Source organism: Phalacrocorax carbo, chromosome 15 (assembly GCF_963921805.1).
Source record: "Phalacrocorax carbo chromosome 15, bPhaCar2.1, whole genome shotgun sequence".
NCBI lineage: Eukaryota > Metazoa > Chordata > Aves > Suliformes > Phalacrocoracidae > Phalacrocorax > Phalacrocorax carbo.
In genome coordinates, this window is record NC_087527.1 from 9,297,733 (window position 1) to 9,324,663 (window position 26,931).

A 26,931-nucleotide genomic window follows, 5' to 3' on the forward strand; every position below is an offset into this window, starting at 1 on the left:
AAACTCAGACAGAAGACTCTTGGACAAATAGTACCATACATTCTTTTAATTTATAAGATGTGTTCACTCTACTGTTTCAAGGAGAAACAGCAGTAAAAGCTGCTCAGTTTTCCTGATCTTTATACTCTCGCTGTCTATATTTTTATCTTGTTTTGAGGGGAAATTGCAAGGCAAAGAGAGAAACTCAGTATTTGGTAGAGTTAGCTTATCTGACAGTTTCATTCTGCTTCTGTGCTTGGCAGTGGCATCCACTCAATCACAGCAACATTTATAAAAGTTCTGTATTTGTACTTCTACTTTATTATATGCCAGCCGTATAGCAGTCATGGTGCTAATTTAAAAGGCTAAGAACATGGAGAGCTAAAAAGGGGTTGCTGACTTGATGTTTTCAAAGTGTGTGAAACAGTTACAGTTTCACCCAAGTCTATCAAAATTAAATTCTTATTATAAAAAGCAGCATCTTTGTTTCAGCTGCTTCAGTTGTGGCTGTGTTAGGGAGAAGCCCTGTGTCTTTGTTTCAATGCATTTGGTTTTGAGGCTGACAGGAGATGATATTTTTCTTCTCAAACTTTAATTTAAACTTTAGATTCCCAACAACTTAAACTTGATGCTCTACTGTTCCAAAATCATAATTGTTATTGTGGACTGAATGTACTTACTGAAGTGGCTGAAGTGCATTATCGTCATCAGAAGTCAGTGCAGACAGCCAAACAAATTACTCGTCTTGTTATCAAAATGGAGGGCTTTTAGGAAGGACAAGAACTCCCTTGGAAAAATGAAACAGAAGTAGTAAGTATTGATAGTGGGCTTACCAGAAGAGGTGGCAATTATTTACTTTCTTGGGTGAAAACTTTCTCTACTTCTCAATCCTTGACTCATTCTGTAGAGAATGATGCGTGCTTAGGAGGATCATGTGCTTTCTGATCTTTTAATAGACTATAGCAGTGACATATTTATAATGCGTGTGTACAGTGGCAACCTGAAGTGTTGGAGTTCGCATCATGTTTTCAATGATTTTTTTTTTTAAAGCTTTTTAACAGCTATCAGCTCTTCCTTATTAATTAAAGATGGGAAGCTTTTTTAAAAAAAGTGAACAGACTGTGTTTAGAAATAGCAACATAGATTGAGAAAAAAATACGATGTTGTTCGCACAAAATAATTTTTTACCATTACAGGCATCCGGTCTTATTTGTGCTTCATATTCAGTAGTTTGTTTTTTTGTGTTTCAGCATTATTTTTTTTCAGTGAGAATCTCAAGGCATTTAGGAATCTGAATGAGCATAGCAAGTTACAGAATGATAGGATGAGGTGACTTTAAATGCCCTTGATGCACAATTAAAATCCATAAGCAGAGCAGAAGCTCTAATGAATTATCTTTCTCATAGCATTGCTGCAATATCTAGCTGATGGTTTGAGGTCCTAAGCTTCTTATTATCTTTGATCTGATTCATCTTGCTCTTAGTACAGTTTCTTAGCTATAGGAATTTACCCAGCCTTTTTCCTTTCCCAAACATATGCAGAGAGAATCCTGTTTATCCAGTTTGCAGTGGAAAGTTCTGCACTTTCCAAGGTAGAAAACCAGCCATGTATCATCTTGCGTGTCTTACTTACCAACTCAGCAATGTCACTAAAACCCTCTAATTTCCAGTGGATTTGCGTCCCATAATGGCTGCCTTCCTAACTATATTATATTAAAATTGTATATTATCTCCAAGCATACTGATAACCTACTGATAATCTGCTGCTACCAAGTGTATTGGTGGCAATACTTTGATTTTTCCATTTTGCTTCAGAAATTAGTTGGTCTGATCTAAAGTAAGTGGGAGAAACTCAAGACTCAGAACACAAGTCTCCCTCCTACTGGTTGGCCTACTTCTGTGAAACATATAAGAATATAATATTTGTTTTTAGAAATGTCCTGTCTTTTTATTTAATTGAAATTACCCATCAGATTCAAAATCAAAGGAGAAATACATATTTGTATGCAGGCCTAGCTGTCATAAAAGCCCTGATGTTGAAAGATAATCTAAAAGTCTTTGGTCCTGAATATGGTATGGATCAGTGAACGCATATGGAAAACAGTTCAAGTAATCTCCATGATACAGAAATATAGTGCCTACTCTCTGTCTTGGTTAAGAAACAGATCTAATGCTGCTGGTTGAGCTCCAGGTTATCCATGTCCTTAATGAGGGGCAGCATTGTGGGGTGTTTGGATTGATTCCCAAACAACAAATTTTGTTGTTCTCCACTCCCCTCAATGTGTGCAAGAAAGTAGGAGTGTCTTCTGAGTTCTTAAGGAAACAGAGATTCACTCTCTGAAGGTACGGAAAACCAGTGGCTATTTATGGGGATGTCCTTATACTGTGGTGTGATGGTGCTTGATAGTGGGATGAGTGATGACAAGGCATAGTGTTTACGTTACAGTGTTGGGACTGTTTTGAATATCCTCTGGGTGTCTTTGTTTCACAGAACATACTAGTTGCTTCAGACTAAGTAATGTTTATCTAAACCAATGTCCTCTAAAATAGAGTTGAAAGATTTTTCAGGACCTCTGCTAGCGATCATATAGATATGATTCAGTTTGAGTAATTTGTCAGCCACTCTTTGTTTCAGGTTACATTCATCAAATCAATGACACTGTCAAAAGAGCTGTGTCATACCAGTGGGCATAATTCCCAACTTATTCAAGCTTTTGGTTTTGTATTTTTATGGTAGCAAAAGTAAATTGTATTTCGAGTTAGACTAAAGATGTACTAAAACTTGCATGCAACAGCAATTTCCTGAAGTAATTCTGGTAGTGACTTTGGAGGTACTTCAGAAGAGCAAAGGATTGCTTTAATTCTGTTAATTTAATAGTTATGCCTCATTAAAATAAACAGAGATGCACTTCCTCAAGAATCTGTCCCTTATAAAATTCATATTTCTGTTATGAACATGGTATGAGAAACTGAGGCGTTGTAGTTCATGTAGGATGAGCCTTTGCCTTTGTGCAGGGTATACCTCTCAAGAATTCATATGAGGGTTGTGTTGGACTGGGTTGGAATGAGCCGACGTACAACGTCATAAGAAGAATGATCCTATATAAAGTAGGGGACATTCTTTCTTATTTTCTTATTAAATTTTTATTTCCTATACCAGTATCTGCAAACAGCAGATCTGAGAGAAGGCTCTGGACTCCTTTTATTTTTTTCCACCTGATCAGATGAGTGTTAAATGCCGAATTTTTTCCACCTTTAAAAGTGAGGTACATAATACCGGTTTGATGGACATGTACCAGCCCATATATTGTGATGCTGGCAGTAAGCAGAGCATCCAGTAACCCAAATAAATATGATCGGATGGCACTTAGCATGATAAACATTGAATTAAGTGATGCATATTATTTTGGTGTCTTTTCTTATGGTAGTGATGTACCTGAAGAATATATTAAGATCGTCATATTACTTGATTAATTGACATCAAAATCTATGGTTTCTGGGAGACAAAATAAAACTGAAGTCGTGTTTTTAAATGCTCCCTTCTAATTGCTATGTGTTGAATGAGTAATCAGATGTAGACTCCCAAATGTCAACCCTTATTCTATTGAAATCTTAAATTCTTAATTCTGTTTTATATATAAATTCTTTCTTAAATTCTCTTCATTTCAACCTAAATGGTACCTGAAGATGCCTCTGTAATCCCATAGTCTAATCACTGAACAGTACAGTTAAATTCTTGAGCAATATTCAGATAATCAGTTTGGTTTAGCAATGACTACAGAGGCTGCTACATCAGTACTGTAAAAATTTGCTGTTTGTGACTTGCTTTGTTATCAAATGCCTACTGTGCTTTCTGGCTTGTTTCAGTCCAAACTTGCTACTCATTCAGTAAATGCTTTGGAGCTGACAAAATGTGCTGAATTTGCATTGAGTCATGAGCATTAGGTTCAGAGAGAAGTTCATTTACCGTTTCAGTAAGTGGCTTCAGGGGCTAAATGCAAAGAGACCTTGATGTGAATTCATAGCTCCAAAATGGTTTATTTAAGTAGTTGTCATGGTTTAACCCCAGCTAGCAACTAAGCGCCGCACAGCCGCTCGCTTACTCCCCCCTGGTAGGTTGGGGGAGAGAATCAGAAGGGTAAAAGTGAGGAAACTCATGGGTTGAGATAAAGACAGTTTAATAGGTAAAGCAAAAGCCATGCATGCAAGTAAAGCAAAGCAGGGAATTCATTCACTCCTTCCCACAGGCAGGAGGGTGCTCAGCCATCTCCAGGAGCGCAGGGCTCCATCACATGTAACGGTGACCTGGGAAGACAAAATGCCATCGCTCCGAATGCCCCCCTCTTCCTCCTCCTTCTCCCAGCTCTATATGCTGAGGATGATGTCATATGGTGTGGGACATCCCTGGGGTCAGTTGGGGTCAGCTGTCCCAGCCACGTCCCTTCACAAACCCGTGTGTTCCCCCAGCCCCTCTCTGGTGGGGTGGGGTGAGGGGCAGAAGGGGCCTTGGCTCTGTGTAAGCCCTGCTCAGCAGGAACTAAAATATCCCTGTGTTATCAACAGGGTTTCCAGCACAAATCCAAAACAGAGCCTCACACTAGCTATTGAGAAAATTAACTCTACCCCAGCCAAAACCAGCACAGTAGTAAATGGCTAGATATATGAAGTGTGCTACATCATTACAAGAGAAGTTCTGAACAGTTAATGCTTGAAGGCTTCCAAATCCATCTTTTTAGTTTAACTAATTGTAGTTGTTACAGAACTGATTTTGAAGCTTAGTATAACGTTTACAATTGGTATTGTGTGCTGTGGAATTATTTAATTATAAATGTAATCCAACACTTGCGAAATGGCCATTCAGTCTTTTTGGTTGCCCAGTATGAAGTATCTCCAGTAGACCCAGAACGTATCAGAGGAGGCGTCATGGTCAGGAAGATTGTTGTTCCAGGACATGCCTCGTCTCTCATACTCCGGGTCCTCTGACATTGCAGTTTTCCAAAACATGAGAAATCTGGCTGCATAATCACTGGTAGTGGGGGAACATACTTGTATTCCTCCTTGGAAACAAAACAAGATGGTGGCAATAGGAAATGCTGTTTAGGGAGGGCGTGTGAGGCTGTCTCCTTTCTGCAACTTATCCCTCTGCTATGTCTGCCTCATCCAGAATTGCTTCAGTAAGGATGTTGGTGGGTATGTCCCATTCTGGTCAGTTTGTGGACCTGCTGTGGATGAATTAATCTCATTCCTATCTGAACCTTCCAGAAGTTGGTTTCTGTGATTTGGCACATTCTTGCACAGAGGAAAATAAAGAGGCTACCTAAAAAGGTAGCAAGAAGCAAATAGCAGTGCAATGTGAAGGCATTTATTTTGTTCAAAGCCAAAATGTGGTTGTATTTTTAAATTGTGTATAAATTTCAAAAGCCTATAAATTCAAGTAAGAGCATTATTGTAAGTGCTTTTGGAAATACATATATCTATACACACACACTCGCTTCTTACAGAAATGTAATACCAGCCCAGGAGACCACAAATACAACTTTCAGAGCTGTAATAAGAATTACATCTGAATCATACAGAAGATGCTTATATGCTTCAAAGTTTTAAGATTGCAGTAATTTTAGGAGTTGTATGCATTTGTAGCTGTGCAGGGTCTGAGCTCTTGGAGTAACTCATGGACCAGAAGAGAAAACTTTCCAGGTTCAAAATTCCAAGTTATTTTCTCTAAACCATTGTCAGGATATTTGAGGAGTGATTCATGAGCTTCTGAAAGCTTGGCAGTAGTGTTTATGAACATCAAGAGTATGAAACAGATATTTAAGAAATGCCGTTCAGGCTGTTATTTCAAACGTAGTGCTTCATGTGGTGAGTTTGTTTTTCTCTCAGGAAAGTAAAGTTACTGGATCGTGGTGGTCTTTGTGGATATTTTCCATATCACTTTTCTACAGAAGGGATTTTCTGATTTATTTTGTACATGTTACATTTTCTTCATGGTACGGTCAGAATTTGTTTTCGAGATACCTACTAGTTGACTGCCACAGGGATTGCATATGATCTTCTCTGGTTACAGATCCCTGTGAGGTTCTCAGCAGAGTTACCTATTCTACGCAGTCCTTTAAGAATATTTACTCTGTGTCTGTTAGTCTTAATGTTTATACGTATTTTGCAAAGCACTGGTATGCTTAGGAGAATTAACAAATTGAAGTGATCTTTTTTTTGAGCTTAGAAATGTGTTTGCATTGAAAGGCATATTTAGTCTCTTAATGGTGTTAAGTAAAGTTTAATAGTAATCTTTTTAATACTAAATGTTTTGAAGAACTTGTGCAGGACTGATAGCGGGTGGTCATCAATGAAATTGTTTCACTTTATTACACAAATAACCCGTAAGAGTAGTGTTCCAGCCTCAAAGTACTCTGCACAGTCAGACTGCATGTGTCTGCATGCAGAAGATGGAGATTATGCAGTCTGGTTTGAGTCAATTCAAACATTATGCTGCTCTATTCTGGAATGCCCTCTTTGTTTCCGTACCAAATGGACAGACAACTTGCTTTTCTCCATGGAAACACTGCATCTGTTCCACCATAGTCCCGAGTTGTTTCTTCCTTAAATTGTCAAGTCATTGTTTCTAATGTTTTATCAGATGAAACGTTTTACTTTTGATGTTGTCACTACCTGTCCTGAGGAAGGAGGGTGTGGTGATGACAGCATGCTTATCAGATATCAACTAAGCTTAAAGAACTATTGGTACTGTTACATTCTTGTCATGACTACAGGGTTCTTAAGTGGAGTGAGCTGAGGCTTTAGCTTTTATCCCTGTTTTCTTATGTAATTGTGTTTTAGTTCTTTTTGGAGTACTAGTTGTTGAAAACAGTCTCGAAACACACAGTGGTGGACAGCTGTTTTCTTTTATTATAGGAATTATTTTTTGACAGTTGCAAAATATTCTCCTTTTCTAATTCAGAGTTATGTGGTTAAATATTATTTGTTTATTTTTAATCTCAACTTGCCAAAAGAATTAATATCTATTATCAGATTAGTAGGATTTATTTTCTTAAACCAATGGTTCTCAACTTGTTGCTCATGGATTGCTTTGATCCGTGTGCTACTACTTCAAGGTCTGTAAAAGTTAAGTAAGAAGAATAAGAATATTATTAATCAGCTAAAAGGGCCAATGCAGGGGTTCATGTCTGCATTTGAAAATTTCTAGTAGCTAACACACACAAAAATTGCAATTCATTCGAGAATGAAATGCATTTTCATATTGTAAGAAATAATGTATTTCCCAGTAATGGCACAAGTGTAAAGCTTGTGTTTAAAATATTTTATGAGAACTTGTGGCTTTCTGAACACTTAAATAGTATATATTATCAGACTGTTTTGGGGCATTTCCTTAGGTTCCTGTTATGAGCTTTTGAGAAACTTAATGTTATTGTCTTTTGGTTATACGGATTCTTTTTCAGGAGAGCTGAGGTAGATTCAAGGAAGGGAAGAGAACAAATCGAGACAAGCGCCAAGCTGCTCTCTCTTACGAGAACTAAAATTAACATCTGGAGCCTCTTAGGAAACACTGAAGTGCGTAATGCTTAAAATTACTGATGCAAATTTACGTGCTTTCAGTGTTTTATGAATTCTATTAGGAAATGCTGTTATATGAAGGTCCTGTCTCTTTCTAAGACAAAGTTGCATTTTCACTATTGCAATAAGGCAGTAATTTAGCAAAATACGTTGCCTATATTTTGGCAGTTTTTAAAATTAAGCTACAATTCCAGCAGCTCTGAAACCAGGGCACAAGGGATTGTGTTACTTCTGGCCTAGTTGAAGGCCTGTATATTGAGAAAAGCAAATGACACAGCAAATATATAACCCATGACTGTGGAGAGCAAAATTAAAATATGAATGAGTATCCTGAGCCAAGAAATGCAATATTGGAACATTTTAGCTTTCTGTTGAGCAGAGGTTTGTTAAACATCTATTAATAAATAATTATTTGAAACTGGCAAAGTGTAATTTTGGGGGGTAATTTAGCGTTTGTTTTCTTTTAATATACTTAGTTTGCGTGGTTACTACCTGTGTGCTGCTGGAATGCTCTTTGGGGGCAAAAAAAGTAGTAGTATATGGAGATGAATGGTGGAATACTGTAAGACAGCTTCTGGCTTCCTGGTTTTAGGAGCCAGTCTTTCTTAAGGGGGACTTGCCTTTGACCCAAATGAGGTTGTTGAATTTCCATAAATTTGGTGTTTGGTGCTGACAGAGAAGACTGTGAACTAAAAAGAACTGACCTTGATACTTCCCACATTTCTGTATTTGTACCAAATCATGCTTTATTATGTACAGTTTTTCCGTTGCATGTATTTTGATGGGTTGAGGAAAGTAATTGAGGCATGCATGGAGGTCCTGGCAGTGGAAGAAATAGGGCCTACAGTGTGAGGAAGAATAGGTAGATAGCATGTGTATAAGAGAGAAAAGGAAGGCTTTTCAAGTCCTTGGCATGTAAGAGCAAAGTGCAGTTTTAAAAGATTTCTAAAACAAAATACGAAAAACTACAATGCACTCGGATTTAGCAGGGAGGGCAGGTATGTACTAGGAGAGGGGGGAAAAAAACCCCAGTGTTCCTGGTGTCTCCAAAGTGACATCTTATGCGATCTTCCAGTTGCTCTTTTATATAACTGTATGCTTCTCAGTTCTTTCACAGCTTAATCATTTTTCATGCCTACCCTCCTGCTTTGATTTTAGAGAGCTCCTGCTTAAAAATTAACAGTAAACTGGCATACATCTTGCACAAACAATGGAGACATTTTTCTCTTCAGTAGTCATAACTCTGCAGATGGGTGGGTGACATACTTCTGGCAATGCTAGAAAAAATGTTCAGCAATCTACAGTGCTGCTTCTGAGTTTTCATGGAGCTTAACTTAAACTGTAGACAAACACCATACAGCCAAGGTGGTAATTAATGCTTTTTTGAATTATAACACTCTTGTAGCCTTCTTAGAAAATGACTTGAAATCAGCATGGCTGATCTTGAAATAGCAGAAGAAATGTTTCACTTTGTTATTTAGGTTCATAAAGCAGTGTGCCTGATACTTCCCCTCCTTCCCCCCCCAGTCAGTTGATTTTTAGGAGCACCAACGTGCTGGCTATTAATAACACATGAGGGGTGAAACTTATGCTGGTAGGTAAAAGACATGGTTGGCTTGTCTCTTTAGTCTTCCTTTCTGTAGCATAGCAGTCTCTCCTTCACTAGTGTTTGTTTTGCCTTTAAACGTACTGCACACCCAGTATGCGCCTGGGCGCTGCTCGTAATGGTTTTGGGAAGCCTGCAACTGGCCAGCTTTCTGCCTGTGCGTGTGTACCCCTTGATGCCCAAAGCTGAGTAAACGGCAGGACTGAGACCTGCTTTACAGTTCTTGTTTGTCATGTTCTGAGCACAGTTGAGCAAACAGTCTATTGCTACATGTCTACGTTTCCTTCCCCCCCGCCACAGGTGTTTGCTTAGATGCATGATTTTATTTTTTTTTGTGGGCATAGCTGTTCTGTCAGTGCCTTAAAAGCTTAGCAAATATCCAACCTGTGTTCACACAGAACAGTTAATGCTTTTGAAGATGGTGGGGAGACCAGTCATGTTACAGTTTGGCTTTGATTTCATGTTATAGAAAAAAAAATAGATTTTTCATTACAGATAAAGAGGCTTTCTAAAGCTTTGTAATCAGAAGGAAGATGCCTTCTGTGGCAAAAACCTCATGAAATAGTTCCCTGAAAAGCTTATAGCTGCTTCCAAGGCAGAGCAGCGCTCTATCCTAGCAACGTAGGGAAGAGTCCCTCCTCCTCTTTCCAGAGGAGCGAAGCTGGGGCACTGTGCTGGGGACTGCGAGCCAGTGTGTCTTGTGATCTGAAAGATCACATACAGCTGAGGTGGATGTTTGCTTTTTCTTTGTCATCATCTAACTCTGTTGATCAGTCTTCATTTTTCAGTTCCAATCTCTCTTAAAAACTTTATTCCTTTTATCCTGAAATTTGTGGTTTTCTTGGTTTCTCTTGCAGTTAGTTCTCTAGTCTCAAGTTGTTTTTGCTGGGGTATTGCAACACTTGAAAAATGTGACTGAAAACAGTAGGGTGCACAGAGTGGTTATATCTATGTGTAATGTTAGTAATGCTGTTAAGGGGTTTGTTTTTCTTTCTTAAAATAGCCTTTTAGTTTAAAGCTCAAGATGAATACAGCAGTATTCAGCAAAGTGAGTTATTTTGATGTTCTGTGTTCAGACTCGGTGACTTTTAATAGGAAATGGCCTTCAAAAGATGAGATGGAAATGCTATCCTGGGAAATGCTTCTGGTTGTTGTTGTAAAGCATCTTTTACCATGCATTTCGTACACAGACCATGTGTATATATAGAAATTTCTTCTGCAGGAGTTAAAATACTGATTTTTGTTCCATGTCTAATATTTTATATACAGGTTTATTCCAGAGTTGGAAAAACTCAAATAATATATTTTATCCATGTTTGGAAAAAGATAGTTGCTACAGACAAAGAGGAGTAACACTGGTATTGCAAAAAGATGAGTATGTTAAAACCAAGTGGACTTAAGGCTCCTTCAAAGACCATCAAGCATGGGAGTACATTGCTAAAAACACCTGCATCTGTTGCAGCTGGTAAGGAATATTTAAATATCTTAATTTTTCCCATATTCATCTTCTAGCAAAAAGTACTTTGAAAACTATGAGTATACACTATTTTTACTATTTACACCAAGGTATTTTTGCTTGTATTTCTGATCTAAAAAAAATGTGCATAATATGCAAAAAATCTGAAGTTACTAATTCGATGTGATCAGGTAGTTTTCCTTGAAGAAACCTTGTCATGATAAAGATGATTGGGTAGTTTTTGAGGCAAGTTTTGCAATCTTTACAAGATTTTTACCAAAACCTACATTAAATGCACTCAATGTCTCTGTCCTTAGATTTTGAATTTTTGTCCTTAGATTTTGATTTTGTATTCCAGAGATTACAGTGTTTTCATAAGTTAAGAAAATTTGGAACTGTGCTCTTCCTTCTAGAAATCATATATTTCCAAATGCTTTTTACATTGAAACTAAGTCATGATGCTCTCTGGAGTATTAGTGTATTTGATTCCTGTTGCTTTTGCACTGTGCTTGATTCCAGCTCCCCCAGAAAAAGCCGCTTCCAGTGAAAAGGCCTCAAGCACAACCACTGCAGATGCACATGAAGAATTTGTGGATGATTTCAGAGTTGGGGAGCGTGTTTGGGTCAATGGAAATAAACCTGGCTTTATTCAGTTCCTCGGTGAAACACAGTTTGCTCCAGGACAGTGGGCAGGAATTGTACTAGATGAACCGATTGGTAAGAATGATGGCTCTGTGGCTGGAGTTCGCTATTTCCAGTGTGAACCCTTGAGGGGAATATTTACAAGACCATCAAAACTGACAAGAAAAGTGCTGGTGGAAGATGAAGCCAATGGTACACAGACAGCTCATGCTTCTAGAGCTACATCACCAACTTCCACATCAACTGCTAGTATGGTGTCTTCATCTGCCGCTGCACTCCCCCCTTCAGGGATTCCACAAAAAACTTCACCGCTTGCTGCTAAGGAACATTCAACGCCTCAGATTAGCAATCTTTCAAAAACTGCAAGTGAATCTATATCAAATCTTTCTGAAGCTGGATCACTAAAGAAAGGAGAAAGGGAGCTCAAAATTGGCGATCGAGTTCTGGTAAGATGCCTCTTTGCTTTTGGTTCATAACTTGCAACTTCTGCTTATACTCAAAACTCTTCTACTGTTTCCTTGGTCAAGGTAATGTAAATTTATGCTCTAGCTTTCTTTTCATTGAGTATCTTCTGTAGACAAGGTCTTCACACGTGGTTTTGCATAGTAGAGTAAGATCTTTGCAGTACCAAGGTAAAATGGTTGGCAGTTTCTAATCTATTATGTTTTGCTAGTGGTTAAAAAAAAAATCAGGTCTTTAACAACATATTTGTAGCTTATCTTTCCATAACTTCAACAACTACAGTCATGCTAAGTAAAAAACTAGCTTGTGAGATTTCCATGCAGTTCTCTTGCACTATTTAGGGCCTTGTCTTTAGAAAGCTAGCAGTTCAGTTGTTCCCCTCAGTGGTGGTAGGCAGCAACAGAAGTAGTCAGATAATGCCACTGATCACCCAGCAATTACGTGTTCTGCTGGTCATGTGCCATGTGACTTGGCTGCCCTTCCTAAATTCAAAACCATAAATGCTTCTGCTGATGTATCATTTCACCCTTTTAAAAGGGACTTAAGTTGTGTTAGTTTAAATTCTTTTTGAAAAAAATAATTATGTTGTATACCTTTTATATTTGGATCAAGGTAACAGAGCATGGGTCATTTTTGATAACTGATTTGACATACATCTACTAAGAGAAGTGGGAAACTTTGCCTTGAAACACTAGCCTTTGTTTGAAAAGGCAGTAGAAAGCTGGTGATACGTTGTTTGTGTTGTATTCTTTATTTAAAGGGTATGTATGTAGCCTTCAAATATAACCAGAATGATATTTGTATGTCCACCAGATCTACGATCGCTGTAACAGAGATCTGATTTTAGGTTTGAATTACTTGTGTGCGTCATTAAGCTGAAGAATTATCTTACTGTTATTTTGATACAATCTCTTTTTATTTAGAATACAATTTTTAAAAATATTTCCATTAGGTAAAAACAAGGACAGGAATGAATGCCCTGGCATAGAAAGCATTTCTGGGGTTACCATAAGATCCTTGTGTAGAAAAAGATCTCATGGGTTTTATTGTCTGTCCTGCATTGCCCCACCACATAATGAATGTGCAGCGCAGATTCTTCAGCATTAAAAAAAAAATTTAAGGAAGAATTTGACTCCTCTTTCTGTGTGAAGAAAGCTTAAAACGTAGGACCAAGTTGAAGAAAGTGTGAAGGAGACTGAGGTGAAGTGAGGGCAGGGTTCGGCTGCGAGCTAGGAGTTGGGCAGAGATGTGTTTTCTTGGAGTGGCAATGGAAACAAAGATTTACCGTTTATCCCTAGCTATTTTTGTCAGAGACTACCGCCCTGTCTCAGCATCCGTTTTTAACCACTTGTTTGCCTTTTTCTCAAGGACCTTTATGAGATCTCCTGGGATATCCTTTTTGGGTGGGAAAATTCTCTGATGGCTATGAAGGCATCACTCTAACTTCCCTGTATCTTATTAGTGCAAATTACAGAAACAGCATATCCTAGGTGCCACAGTTTGATGGTAGTAAGATCCCAAATTCTGTTTATTAAGTAGATCAGATTAAACTTAGTATTTAATCTTCCCTATTTCCTCTGTTTGCCTTGAGTCTTCCTGTTGAATCATCAAATTGTAGTTTGAGGTTTTGGGGCAATTATTAGCACAGCATGTCAGTGATGCATATCTGTAATTTATATGCCAGTATAAAACAGTGTACGTGCAGAAATATGAATGTTAAGTGTACAGAATTATTGTCTGCTGGCTTTTTGGGTCCCATGCTAATTTTCTGTAGTAGATCCCAGACTCTGCTGATGTCATGTCTAATAATAATTCACATGTAAATATCTTAAATCGCCAGGTTAGTGCGAATAATAGTAAACTTGGCTGAATAATCCATTCATTTGTTAATGTTTTGGTTTTTTCCTCTGCTACTGAACTCCTCTCCACCACTATGGACTGTAGAATTGAGCTGTTACTGAGAAGTTGCTGGGAACTGTCCTCAGAGCCTACAGCTAGCACTGCTTGTCGTGAAAGACCTGCCTGTCAGTTACTGTAGCTTACTTAGCCGTTCCGTCTCTATCAAAGGTACAAATGCAACTGGACTGCTCCATGTCATTTGTTTTTTATTTATACTGACAGCAGTAACCTTTCCATAATGTTACGCAAGAGGGTGAGAGGCTTGATGGCATTTGCAAGTCCCACCTCACCACAGAATTTCCCCTCTAAGTGACAGTGTAGTGTCATAGGCCCGAGGTAAGCTCCGGTCTGACTGTACCATTGCAGAACTCTAGCAACTAAACGCTGCCCACAATCGGCAGTTCTTGCAGTTTGGACTGACTGCTATTGAATGCTTTGTGAAGGTTCTTAGTAATAGCAATGCTGCAATGATTATGCATGTATGGGGAAAACAACTGCTGAGAATTGTGTCTTAAAACGGTGAGCCTCCAGCAGTGTAGAATTGCAGTTCAGCAGAACAAAGAATTCATGATAGACAAAAGCTCACTTGGGAGCCTTATTAAAATACTTAACTGGAAAAGTACGTCCTTAAGGGCAAATTCGAGGATGGATAAGACAGAGCTCATCAGCTAAGATTACATTCTAGAATGGACTTCAGATGTGGCTCAACTTTGTGCGTGATCTTAGGGTGTGTAGTGTTAGACTGAAGTATTTCAATTTGTTCGAGGTTTTTTGTTTTTTTTTTTAACTTGGGTTTGACCTGTTCAATTTTTCTGTTGGTTTGGTTTGGTGGTTGTTGTTGGCAACTGGCTGTTTTTGGATGATACCTTCAACAAAAAAGGCAAAAATCATACCGCTTTTTTTCACGCCCAATCTGGGTTATCAAGAAACAAGAGGCCATTCTGACACATATTTAAATGCCAGAGAAATGCATTTACCAATTCAAATCTCACCTCAATTTCTTTCTTGCATTATACAAATGTAAATCTCCGAGAAGTTTATTGAGCCTGACACATTGGGTTCAAAGCATTTCAGGCTTGACAAACTGACATTCCCAACAGCTAAGCTTTGCTGGAACATTTTTGATTTCCTACCAAGATGAAAAGAAGCTGTGAACTCTTCATGGTTGCTTCTCCATTCTATCATAGCAAACTACTCCATCAGATATTCATAGCCAGTGGTGTTGGGACGAGGTAGTTTGATTAAAGGCTGTAGGTGCAAAGAAATCTTTAAGAGGTTTTTAAAGATGTAGAGCATGGTCTGTGTTGTTATATTTAGATAAGAAAATAAGCTTAAGACATTTTTTCTATTCCTTTGATCTCTGGTCTTTTCACCGGTCTTTTGTGCACTTAAAGTTAGAATTATATGCAACCATGTAGCATTAGGTATAGAGTCTCCTCAAACTTCTATGGGAGAGCTGATATCTTTAGAAAATATTTAGATTTAGTAATAAAGGAAGCTTCCAATGTACAGATCCCTGATTTACTTGGAAACGATGACAGGTGCCCTACAAGATCTTTCCTTAATTCAGATAACATTAGGAAGAATAGTGGTTACATACAGGCTAAGCATTTGGGATACTCTCATGCTTGTCATGGAAAAGATATTCCACTGCAAATAGAGTTGTGAGGCGATCGCCTATATATTATCAAATTCAGGTCTACTTAGATTAACTCATGTTAGGTTCTGCTGAACTATGCAATAGGCGCGGGGATAAAAAGATGCAAAAGCAAACAGGCTTGCTTTTTCAGGGGGAAGAAAACATCTTTTTCCAAAAGACCCTGTATATGAAAAAAAGGCTTCATTAATGTCAAAACAGACAGACAGTGCTTCAAGGTATGTGGTATGTCAGCTGAGTTGTGTTCCTGTGGATGCCTGCAAGAAAAAGTACTTGTAGATTTACTGCAAGTCAGCTGCAACTTTTTCAGGTTTTTTTCCCCCTCAATTTGAAGACATGTTCCAGGCCATTAAATCAAGATGTAAACATTAAAAAGTAGCTCATGGTAGGCATCAGTGTCCATAAGGGAAATATAATAATTGTGGAGAAATTCCCATTGTCGTGTTTCCTTAGAAGTTCTCTTCCTTGACATTCTGGAGGAGTCAAAGCAAATGAAAAGCAAATCAATCTAAGTGAAGTGAATACACGAGCTGAAGTATTATACCCCAAAATCAATGTTCCAGTGCAAAAGGAGAGGTCCTTTAGATTTCTGTAGTTTACTCCTCAAAGACAATTAGGTTAAAACAGCCCACAAGCCTCCTGCTGTCTTGGAAATCTCTGAGAAGTCTGTCTCCGTCAAATCCCAGTGTATCTGAGCCATATTCAGCAAGCGTGTACTTAATTGCCTAGTTGATTTGAAGCTAAGCAGTAGTTTTCCTTTCACTAACAAGAATTTGGAAATACTTCATGTTAATATGTAGAAATGTTGGAAATATAGGGAGATAAAGTACATATCAGAAACCACAAATCTTTTATATATGTAACAGTTTATTATTCAGCTTTTCATTTGTTGCATTGTTATCTAACTTTTACTGGAAAAAAATAGTATAGTTAAACCAAAGAAAAAGTTATTAATGCAAAGATTAATTGAAATAGCTCTGTATTAACCATAATTTCCATTCTTAACATCTGAAGTATGTTCTGTAATCTGGATATGATTTAGTTGTTAGAGAGAGGACAGTAACTCTGGGCAGCCTGATCTCATATTTGGGGATTGCTGTAAAGTAGGAAGTGTTGATGTGGAAATCTGCATTTTCTTCATTACACTCGTCCTGCCTTTACTGGGTTAATGACAGAGTGCAACTTCTTCAACACAACTGTAGTTGATTTGCCTGCTGAAAGTTAGACTGTAGCTTCAGCATTTTGAACCTAGCATGAATAAGAATTCCTATGCAAAAGTGAACCCTTCTTGTACCAGTGGAAGTGTTGTCCCTGGGTGCTAAACCAGATGGGGAAAGAATAGCTGAACACTAATTCAGAAATACAAATTACTTTCAGGCTAAGCCCGTTCCTGTTTGAGTTGCAGCCAGAGAACCTGTTTGCCCTGGTACTGCAAACACATATGATTTCTTAAGAGCGCAATGCAATGTTGATTTAAAAAACAAACAAACAAAACCCCCTGAACTAACCAACCTAACAAACCCAGCTGGCTGAAATAATAAGGGGAAACCTGCTTCGTGTGACAACCGTTGCACCTACCAAAGGTTGAAGCAGCTTTGTGAGCATTCAGCTTTTCCCTGGAGGGACCAGATGCTGTATTTTAAATAAATAAATAAATAAATAAATCTTATCAACCTAAGGGACCTTAGCCTTCTCAAGGGATTAAAGTGCTTTCATTCATTTAACCAGTTACAGCTTCATCGTGGTCTGCCAAATCTGATGCTTCTGAAGCTGAGCTGTAAAGCTGTATCTTGGGCCTCCATCCATATGGTCACAAAAGGTTGCAAACTAGATTTACAGCCATATGCTGATGTGGCCTTTTTGGAAAGTTACTCTCCATGCATGAGTAACGTCTAATTTCTTATTGTCTGTTTTACACTGCTCACTGCAAGTTATTTCTTGCTTCATTATTTCATAGTGATAGTTCTTAATAGTAAGTTCTTCAGTGATGTAATTGGCAGAGACTGATAGGAGATTATTGTCAGATTTGTTCCCACCCGTGTAACCTATCTTCAAGTAAACATGACGTAAGTCTGTCAACTGATTAAATTCCAGTACTCTTAAAAGCAACCAAGGGGAAAAGAAACTTCACATGTAGAGAGAAGTTTCTCCCTTAAAAATTAATCCTGCATTGTCCATGTGGTATTTTTAAGTTTTCCATTTTCTAATTTCTATAACATTCTGAAAAGAAAATGCACTTCTGACTTTAGTCTATTTAAAAATCTGTAATAGTATTTAACTGTCAGAAGAATATTCATTGGCATTGTTACAGTTAAAGCAGTATAAAAATACCTTGCCACAATGCATGTGAAGATAGAAAAGGAAGAAAAATTTGGAAGTTGAGAACATGGGATTGTTGTGTGCTCCGCTGGAGCTGTCTGAGCCTCATTTATTGTGACTGCAGATGTATCCCAATGCTTAACTGCTCAGTCGTGCTTTTGCTTTATCCTTAAGCTGAGTTGACTGTAAGGTATTTTGGTGGCTTTGGCATGTTAAGGATGAAAGTAATTCTTGTATGTATGTATATTTAGACATAGTATTTTGGATACTGTAAAGCATAATGTAGATTAGTTTGTGAAGTGGTTGCCACAGCATGAAATATATGTGTGAGAATATAGCTGAAGCACAGAGGATATCCAAAGGCTTTGTCTGTAATTCATGATCTTGGCAATTTTCTCTGTGCGAACTGCGGCTTTCTGTTGATGTTACACTTAAGCATTTTTCAGGTCACCTATCTGCTCACCGATGAATAACATGTTAAATTTATCTTACTGCAGCAAGGTGTGAGCTATGTCTAATTGTAAGTCATTTTGTTTTGGCAACACCTTATTTAACTTTAAATTGCATGTGAGTTACTGGGGTATAATGGCCGCAATAGGTGACTTTTCCACATGCTTTGTTAATAGTAGGTTCATGCAAGACTCATTTACTTTTTTGTGTGGGCTCCCTGTCTCCCTTCCCTTCCTTTCCCTTCCCCCTGCCTTCCCAAGGGGAGTGATATCCAGGAACATGTTGTCCTTGCGCATTTCAACATAGGATGGGTGAAATAATGATCTATTTACTTATTTTTAGTCTTTGCCTTCACTTTTTTTGTGGTGGCAAATTCACATGTGGCTTTTGTAGCATGGAATTCCTGTTAGTTTTTTGTATTGCTTCCTTTCTGACCGAATGAGGTGATTGAATGACTTGAACCTCAACAGCAGATAATTTTTAATTATTAAACTGTTTTCTTCTGGAAGGGAGGGGTGGTGTGATAGCACTGTGTCTGTGTGAATGTCTTACTGCACATTACTTTGCCTGCTTTGGCCTTGGTTTTGAACTTGCTAGTCAACTGCAACCAAATTGGGCAGAAACGTAGAGGCTTCAAAGATTAAGTCCTTACAAGTTTCGTGGAAACAGATTGCCCAATAGAAGGTAGAGAATCTAATGACCAATTTTGGAAAAGCTGCAATTTGCTTTAACAGATTTTTGCACATGAGAGAATCCACACGATCAAGGTCTTGTCTAAATACTGTTCTTATCAATAGAAATAGCTGTAGTCACTCTTGCATTTTTGGATAGCAAAGTCACTCGACCATAATATCTAATCCACAGGAGAACTGAAATAATTAATCTTGCTATTCACAGAATTGCTGATTTGAAAAATCTGAATTAAGACAGGCAGGTTTAATATTTAGTAGACCCTCTAGCAGTCTTCTAGTCATGCCTTGATCAAGTGTCGGATGTTATGCAGATATTTCTAAAAGGAATTAGGGTAATCTGAAGCTAGACTGTCTAATATCAAGAAAAAAAAAGGCAAAAACTGACAGAGGAACCAGATGTTGACAATTAAAACATGTCAGTTTTGTTTACTTCCTTCTTTGAAACTATAGATTTAATGAAGAAAACTGTTGTGTGGTGGCTTGGTTGTGTTTTGGTTGGTTTTTTGGTTTTTTGTTTTTTTAATACTATCAGTCTAACTTCAAAATTAGCATTGGACTTCATTGATATATTTAAGAACTGGGAAACAGATGGCAAACACCCATCCCACCCCCACCCCAAAACAAAGTTGTTTGCTTGGTACCACCATTGGATGTGATCGCTACCGTGGTTTTAATTTTAGCTAATCTAGTGCTAATACTATTCAGCACTTTGGTCCATGCTCTGGATGTAATTGTCAATCATTCCTGATGAAACCTCTGGACAGTCAGAGGCGTGAAGAACAATATGCATGGAGCAGTCCAGTGGGACTTGTCATTTCATTCCCAGCAGGCCAAGCTGTTGGTTGCATTTTGCATTCAATGGCAGAGCTTATGAGCCTAAGAATGAGAGCATAAGCTGCGTAACAGCCATGGGCAGCTCTCTGCTGGAGAGCCTGGTGACAGAAGAAGATGCAGGAGCTAAAGGTACTGAAGAGGAGTTTGTGAGTTGATGTGGCAGAAGGACCAATGAAAATACATGGTGTTCTAATCAGTGCTGACCAGGCTTCTGGTTAGTACTCAAATACCCTATATAGTTACATCCTTAGTTACTTGAAAACATTGGTGGGAATTCAGAACACAGCTGCAAAATGACTCAAGCAAGAGAAAGTATCTTGCAATAAAAGGTTTTAAGAACTCAATCTGTTCCATTTACAAAGTGAAAAATTGAGGTGTCTTGCTTAAAACGTGTGTTCTTGCATGGTGGATGCCAGTTGCTGAGGGCTACAATCTTCCAAATAAAAGCATAGTGAGAGCCAGTGGCTAGAAGCCACAAATTTGTTTTATTTCAGATTTAAATATGATTCTAACAATGGAGTGATTAACTATGAAAAGGGACTGTCAGTGGAAGCATGTTTTCTGATGGATATCAGCTCTGATCTAAAAACATCAACACATGCAGCTTAGCTCAGTAGTTACAGGGTTAATTACAGATGTAACTGGGTGAAGTGTAAAGACCTGTTTCAGGAGAGCCAGAGGAGATGTTCTTATAGTTCCCTCTGGCCTTGCATGGGTGAACAGATCACTTAAATACAATTGCTTTTGCCAGCTGGAAATAGTTCCTCTAAATTTTGAGAAACAAGAGAAAGAAGGTTCCGATTAGTAGATCCCAGGTTTTTCAAAGGTGGTGTTTGTTTGTCTGAATGTTTTTTGCTTTTTCAGGTGTTGCATATTACACATGCTGTGGTTTGAATGGTTCTGAATATGCCCGGGGGCGGGGGGGAAGCAGTGTCTGGGTGACAAAACACAGAAATATCCAAGCAATGCTTTTCAAGAGCCACCATAAATGAGTGCTCAGGCAGAAGGGGAGACAGGGCAATTGCTACTCACCTTTCAGCTCTGCTCAGCTTCTCTGAGTTGAGTGAGTGTTGTACTGACAAAGGTTCAGACAGTGGCTATCCCCTTTTCAGAGAGATCTGTACTTTTCAGTGAGTACTGTTTAAATAGCAGTCTCGTTTTTCAGACCATCTCTTTTTTCCTGGATTACACTAGTTTATTTGTTTCCTACTTCTACTTATCTTTGGAAATGCAGACCTACAAAGGTTCTCACAAAGTTTTACCTGCTCATCACGATGTGTTTTCATCAGGAGGTTTTTAGCTGCGTCAGGTTCACAAACCCATTTTACTACTTCACTTTACATTGCAGCAAACTAATGTAAGCTTAGTTATAATGTGATAAATGGAATTTAGTCACTTTTCCCATGTGTTTGATGTAACACTAGTGAATTCCAAGCAAATTTCCTCACCCCCACAATCACCCACAGCCTAACCTAGATTCTCTGGCATATTATTGCTTTATATATATATGTACAGCTTGACTATATTGAGAATGATAACTGACTAAAAAAAGGTCTGGCAGTTCTTTTCTCTGATCTATTATTTAGTGACCTGCCTTAGCATGATTGAAGGTCATGGAGATTTGGCTTCATGGTAGTGATGCCCCATTTTTCCATAAAACTTTTAGAAACTTTTTATTAAACTTTTTTCCCTGTTTCTTTTAGAAACTGGGCCTTTTTTTTTAATTATTTTTTAGTCCATCATGCATTACTGGGAAGTAGATCTACTGGCAAACAAACTAGTTGTTAGGGGTTTTTTTTGTTTGGTATGGGGTTTTTTTTGTTTTTATTTTTTTTGCTATAATTCTTAAAATTTTAAATAGTTTTTCTGTAAATCTATATAAATGCTATAATTCTGTACGTACAGTTCTTTTTACATATAGGTATGTACAATTTAGTGTAACGACATCTTAATCTTTTTTCCCCTTTAGAACACCAGGTCTGTATATGTACAGCAACTTTTATGCATAGAAAAACCTTTACCATGCTGTGTTGTACAATAGCACCTCACATTGTACTACCAAGGGAATAACTGATTATTTTCTTAAATGCTTTCAAGGTAGGTGTGTTGTCACACGCAAAGTACTTAATTGCAGCTGGAGGTAAATATATTGTTTGGGGCAGGTGTGTCCGAATGACTGGAACTCTTCAACAGATCCAGGCTTTATAGAGCAGCGCTGACCCTGACTTTAAAGCTGAAGACTTAGAAGGTTTTTGCTTGAATCTGAGCAAAACTATGAGCACTTTACTGCCACAGTGTACTCTTGATTCCTGCTATGGGTAAGGTTACACATTTCAATATTTGAAGACAGCAGAAATGTAGTAGCCGGTTATTCAAAAAACCTTGACTAAGTTTGGAAAAAAAACAAAAATTCTTTGGCATTCTTCCTTGCATCTTGTTTTAAAATAACCTTGGTACCATGGTTACAGGACTAGTCACAGAGCTGTTTCTCCTGGGGATCTCATGCTGTGCATCCCCATATGTTCTCAGGTTGTGAATTCCTCCATTTGCTCACTCCCACCAGGCCTTGGGTTGCAGTCCCATGCACAACCACTGTGATTGCTGTAGCAGGTCCAATGGGCACTGGTCATTGCCAAAGCTTTTCTTCCAGGTTGCGTCTCCTGGTTTGTGATTTGAATGCAATGTCTTCAAAACAAATGCAATACATTTTTTACCTAAATGTGGAAGATGAACAGGGCAAAGTTATGAAAAAAAGGAATGAATGTTCTGCATCCAAGTTTAATCTATATTATCCTGGAGCTAGCATTACGTTGAGTTGGAGGGAACAGATTGCAACAGTTTTTCCTGGCTCTGGGAGTCTTTGCGTGTAGTTACCCTTTCCCCCTACTGTGCTTCAGATAGCTGTTATCTTGCGTGCCCCACTTACCTTCCTGTGGAAAGATTGTGTGTGTGTTTCAGTAATTGTCTTATGTTGTTTATTTAAAAAAAATAAAATAAAATTTAAAAAAACCCACCAAGCATAGAACAACACCACCACCACCACCGCTCCACAAAACTGCAATAAAATTCCTTGACCTGGCTAAACAGTTCTGTAAAAGGAGCTAAGGAATCCCTCTATACAACCGCAGACCTGACTATTGTCTTTGAAAGGATGCTCCTTATCTAGGCTATTGTTCTAGCTTTCCTGTCTAATTTCTTTAATGGGTTTTTTACAGCCTCTTTTGATTTAACTCCGTTTATTGAGGCAGACAACAGTACAAAATTAAATAGGAAAACAGTACTCACAGAACCAACCAGTCTTTTCACCTAAAAATGTCTTCCAAATGTATCATTAAAGAAAACAAAAAAAAAAAACACAAAAAAAACCTAACAAACAACAAACCCCAGTCTTGCTACTAAAGAAATAAGGAGAAGGGCAACTTGGAAGACCTAGTATGGACTGATAGCGCAGACACATGCATGTATTTCTCTCATATTGCTCAGTTAAATTTTATTTTGATGTTTGTACTTAAGTTAATGCGAAACTACTAGGAAAAAGTAGGTTATGTATGGAGGTGAACAACATGTGACTTACGGAATGGTTCTTCCCAGGAAACACTTAAACAATGTTATATATTCCCTCTTCACCCCTGTGCCACAGAGGAGATCAGGATTCCATGTGACTCTCTTGGCCATTTATGACTGTTTTTTCTAAGACAGTACTCATGCTTGTTTTTTGAGAGAGGAAGTTTGTCTGTTCTCTGCCAAGAACACCAAATACCAAATGTTCTACTAGTTACTATATTAGGTTGAGTCATGATAACTTTGTGTACTTCTATTCCATGAAGAGTAATGTGCTACAGTGCCACTTAAAGCAAGGTAAAAAAGTGACCTGCAGGTTAAATGTTGTTTCAAGACTTCCTTTAATGAGAGAGGAGAAGAGGACTTCCACCTTAAATGTGGATGAAAGATGTCTGTCAGCTTTCTCACTTGGTAATATAAAAAAGGGTTAATTATTCTTCCCTGGTTTTCTGAGGTTAGTGTAGATTAGGGTTTGTTTTTTTTTTCTCATCAGCTGAAGCCTGGTTGGTAACAGAGGTATCGGCTCTGGGAAGTTGATGAGCCAGTAGCTACAGCACAAATGTGCGCGGCATCTACTGCGCACTTACTTAGTACTTTGTGGACACTTTGTGCTTTCCTGCAAGATAACGTCCTCCATTCCTAGATTCCTCCTGGTTAACCTCTTGTGTGAACACTTCCCAAATGTATTAATACGAATTATCTAGTGTACTGTGATCATGCACCTTAGTTTATGGCACAAGAAGTTCTCTAGTTATCCTGGGAAGTTCCCCCCCAAGAAATAGAATGTCTAATGTAAAAATTGTATGAAATCCTAATATAATTTTTAGTATATGAAAAGGAAAACTACAGTCTCTGTGTTGGTGGGTTACATCCAGGCTTGCTGCTAAGGGTACAAAATATTCCTCACTGTGTAACATGTGCTGGAAAATAAAAGTGAAAAAAAAAGCAATGGCCCTGTAAAAGTCTGTGTTGAATCCAGTGAATCTCTTCGAGAGGCTTGCATTAACATTTCCGTGTTTCCGTAATGCTAGATGTAGGCTGAACGGATTTTCACACAAATAGGGCACAATGTATTGTCATTCTGACCTGCAGGAATCCTGCAGTTCTGGCTTGTGGCCCTTCTTGGCAAGTGTCAGTCACGCTGAACACCCTTTGCTTTGCTTAATTCAATTCTTTCCCCCGCCTCGGGCATTATGAAAAACTGTACCTTGCAGACATCGTAAGTAATTGGAGTGGCTGTAAAGATTTAATATTTTAAGTTTGAAAACAACTGGTTTTTAGTTTTCCATTTAGGAGCGTTTGGTTTTTTGTTTTGTTTCAAGAAAAGTGAAGAAAAGATAAAGAAAATCATTATCCCCTCCCAAGAGAATTCAAATAGCAGTTTGCATCTAAAATTTTGCAAAGTGCACAGCATTATGCTTTATATCAGTTCTTTTAAATGCGAGAGGGTTGTACTATGTAGCTTATCGGAACTATTCCTTAGAGAAAATATGAGATTTCTCATTTCGTTTCTTTGCAGAATTAGAATAAGAAATAAGCAGTTCTTAGAAATCCTTCTTTGCTGACAGAAATTTCTGAGAAACTATAGTACAAATCTATTGCATTCAGTACACTGATTATACTGAGTCTTGTTAAATATATTTTTAATCTTATAGCCATATCAAGTCACCTGATAGAATTGTGGCCTTCAATAGTGACAAATTCCTGAATACCAACTTGGGCAGAGCTAAATGCTAGGGAATTGATTTTGGTGTGGGTTGGTTTTTTTGTTTGGTATTGTTTTTGTTTGATTGGTTTGGTTTTTTCCTTCTGTAAGTAATTTGGTTGTGAAGATCTGTTCAACATACTAAAACAAGCTCATAGGCAAAAGAATATGCAGCTCAAAATAAGAACTGGATCATATCATCAATGTGCTTTGTGAACATGGTTGTACTGAAAGGTTTTTACCTCCATTTGGTATTTTAATTTGGAAATGTATTAAATGCAGTTGTGTGTCTTACCACTTCAGGTTGGTGGAACAAAAGCTGGAGTTGTACGTTTCTTGGGAGAAACTGACTTTGCTAAAGGAGAATGGTGTGGAGTAGAACTGGATGAACCTCTGGGAAAGAACGATGGAGCTGTTGCTGGAACAAGGTTAGTCTATCATCAGATAGCAGCTGCCTTAAAGACTTTGCATCTCTATGTTCTGTTTTGGTGTTTTAGTATCTTACAAGAAACTTTATATCAAGGGAAGTAGGTAAGCTGTAAACCTGACTGTCTGCTCATGGTGGTGAAGGGTCGTTAGGCACTGATTTGAATTTTATGACGCCTACACATCTCTGAAAGTCTGCATCAATGCCACGTTCATGGGATTAGTTGATCTCTCCTACTCCCATGTGAGTTTTATTCATAGACTGGTAATGGAAAACAAAATTTCCTGCTTTTTGAATGTCTGCTTGGTTTCTCAGCTTGGAATGACTGCTCAGTTAAGAAAATATCTCTGGGTATCTAATAGCTGAAGTTAAGGGAAATCTTCCTGCATCACAGGAACTGAAAGCTCGTATATCAATAGCTCCTCATAGTAAAGACTGGGAACAGTATAGCTGGTTCCTCCCATAAATCACACCTAGAGGGCATTAATTCACAGCACAGTTTAACTTTCTCATTTGGTATAAAGAACAGTGCTTTAACTCACTAAAAAGAGGATTTACAAGGATTGTGCCACCTTAACATAGGTGATCATAACTTAAAATTTTAATTGGCTTTTGTTCATATACAACCAAAGATTTATGTAAGATTCTGTAGAATCTTATGTATGTATGTATGCATACATGTATAGGAATGTATGTAATAAAATATAAAACTACTTGATTTAGTTAAAATCTGATTTTTAGTTTTAACTCTCTGTTATCACATTTGTTGTTGACAGCTCAGAGGAATGTATCAAAGAAGAAAGCTATGCATATTAAATTTTGAATCTGAATGGAATTTTTAGGAAACAGCTCTAGCTCAAGAGTTTTCTCTATTGAATTTCTGAAGTCTGATATAATCATGCTGTTTCAGCCTCTTAAGTCCCCTTTGCAAATCTAGTGTTAAAAAAATAAATTGCAGTCTAATATAGATTGTCACCAGCTGTTACCCTGTCCTTTAATACTTTTACACTATTGATCTAGATTTTTTTTGTGAAGCCAGACCATGTATCTTAAAAGACAGAAATTAATTTAGTACTCTCATCTGTCTGCTTTGCTTCTTTAAAGGTACTTTCAGTGTCAGCCAAAATACGGTTTGTTTGCTCCAGTCCACAAAGTCACGAAGATTGGATTCCCATCAACCACACCAGCGAAAGCAAAGACAACTGTGCGAAAAGTGGTTGCGACTCCCACAGCCCTGAAACGTAGTCCAAGTGCATCCTCCCTGAGCTCTCTCAGTTCTGTGGCATCTTCAGTAAGCAGCAAGCCAAGCCGTACAGGACTAGTAAGCTTCTTTTTCTGTTGCATGCTTTACGTTCCCATGCAGGAATACACGTGGCACTTGCCTGTGGTCTACCTGCATAAATTGAGAATAGAATGGATCTTGGACAGAGCACACTATACATTTAATTGTGCTCCCTTTTTAATTCAAAGCATGCATGAAGGAAGGAAATCTTAGCTAGCCCTGAAGAGTAGCTGAGTATTTGAATATTTAAGCTTACACAGTTAATTCAGGCTAACTGAGTTATTGCAATAAGAAAGGGGCTTGTGATGCCAACAAACTGAAAAGGCGTCAATGTTCTTTGAGTGGAATCTCCATTTAGTTGTTAATTCTCCTAGCACTGCCTCTGTCAT

At 38.1% G+C, this 26,931-nt stretch overlaps 1 protein-coding gene across 11 annotated transcripts in view; it reads left to right on the forward strand.

Annotated features, from left to right (window-relative positions):
* Window positions 1-26,931, forward strand: part of CLIP1 (CAP-Gly domain containing linker protein 1) — a 74,206-nt gene that overhangs the window by 3,239 nt on the left and 44,036 nt on the right. For all 11 annotated transcript variants that reach the window (XM_064466095.1, XM_064466102.1, XM_064466099.1 and 8 more), the window contains 4 exons: window positions 10,426-10,621; window positions 11,132-11,700; window positions 25,137-25,261; window positions 26,365-26,581. In XM_064466095.1, coding sequence (XP_064322165.1) covers window positions 10,528-10,621; window positions 11,132-11,700; window positions 25,137-25,261; window positions 26,365-26,581 — 1,005 coding nt within the window. In that variant the 5' untranslated portion in view covers window positions 10,426-10,527. The remainder of the gene's footprint in view (window positions 1-10,425; window positions 10,622-11,131; window positions 11,701-25,136; window positions 25,262-26,364; window positions 26,582-26,931) is intronic.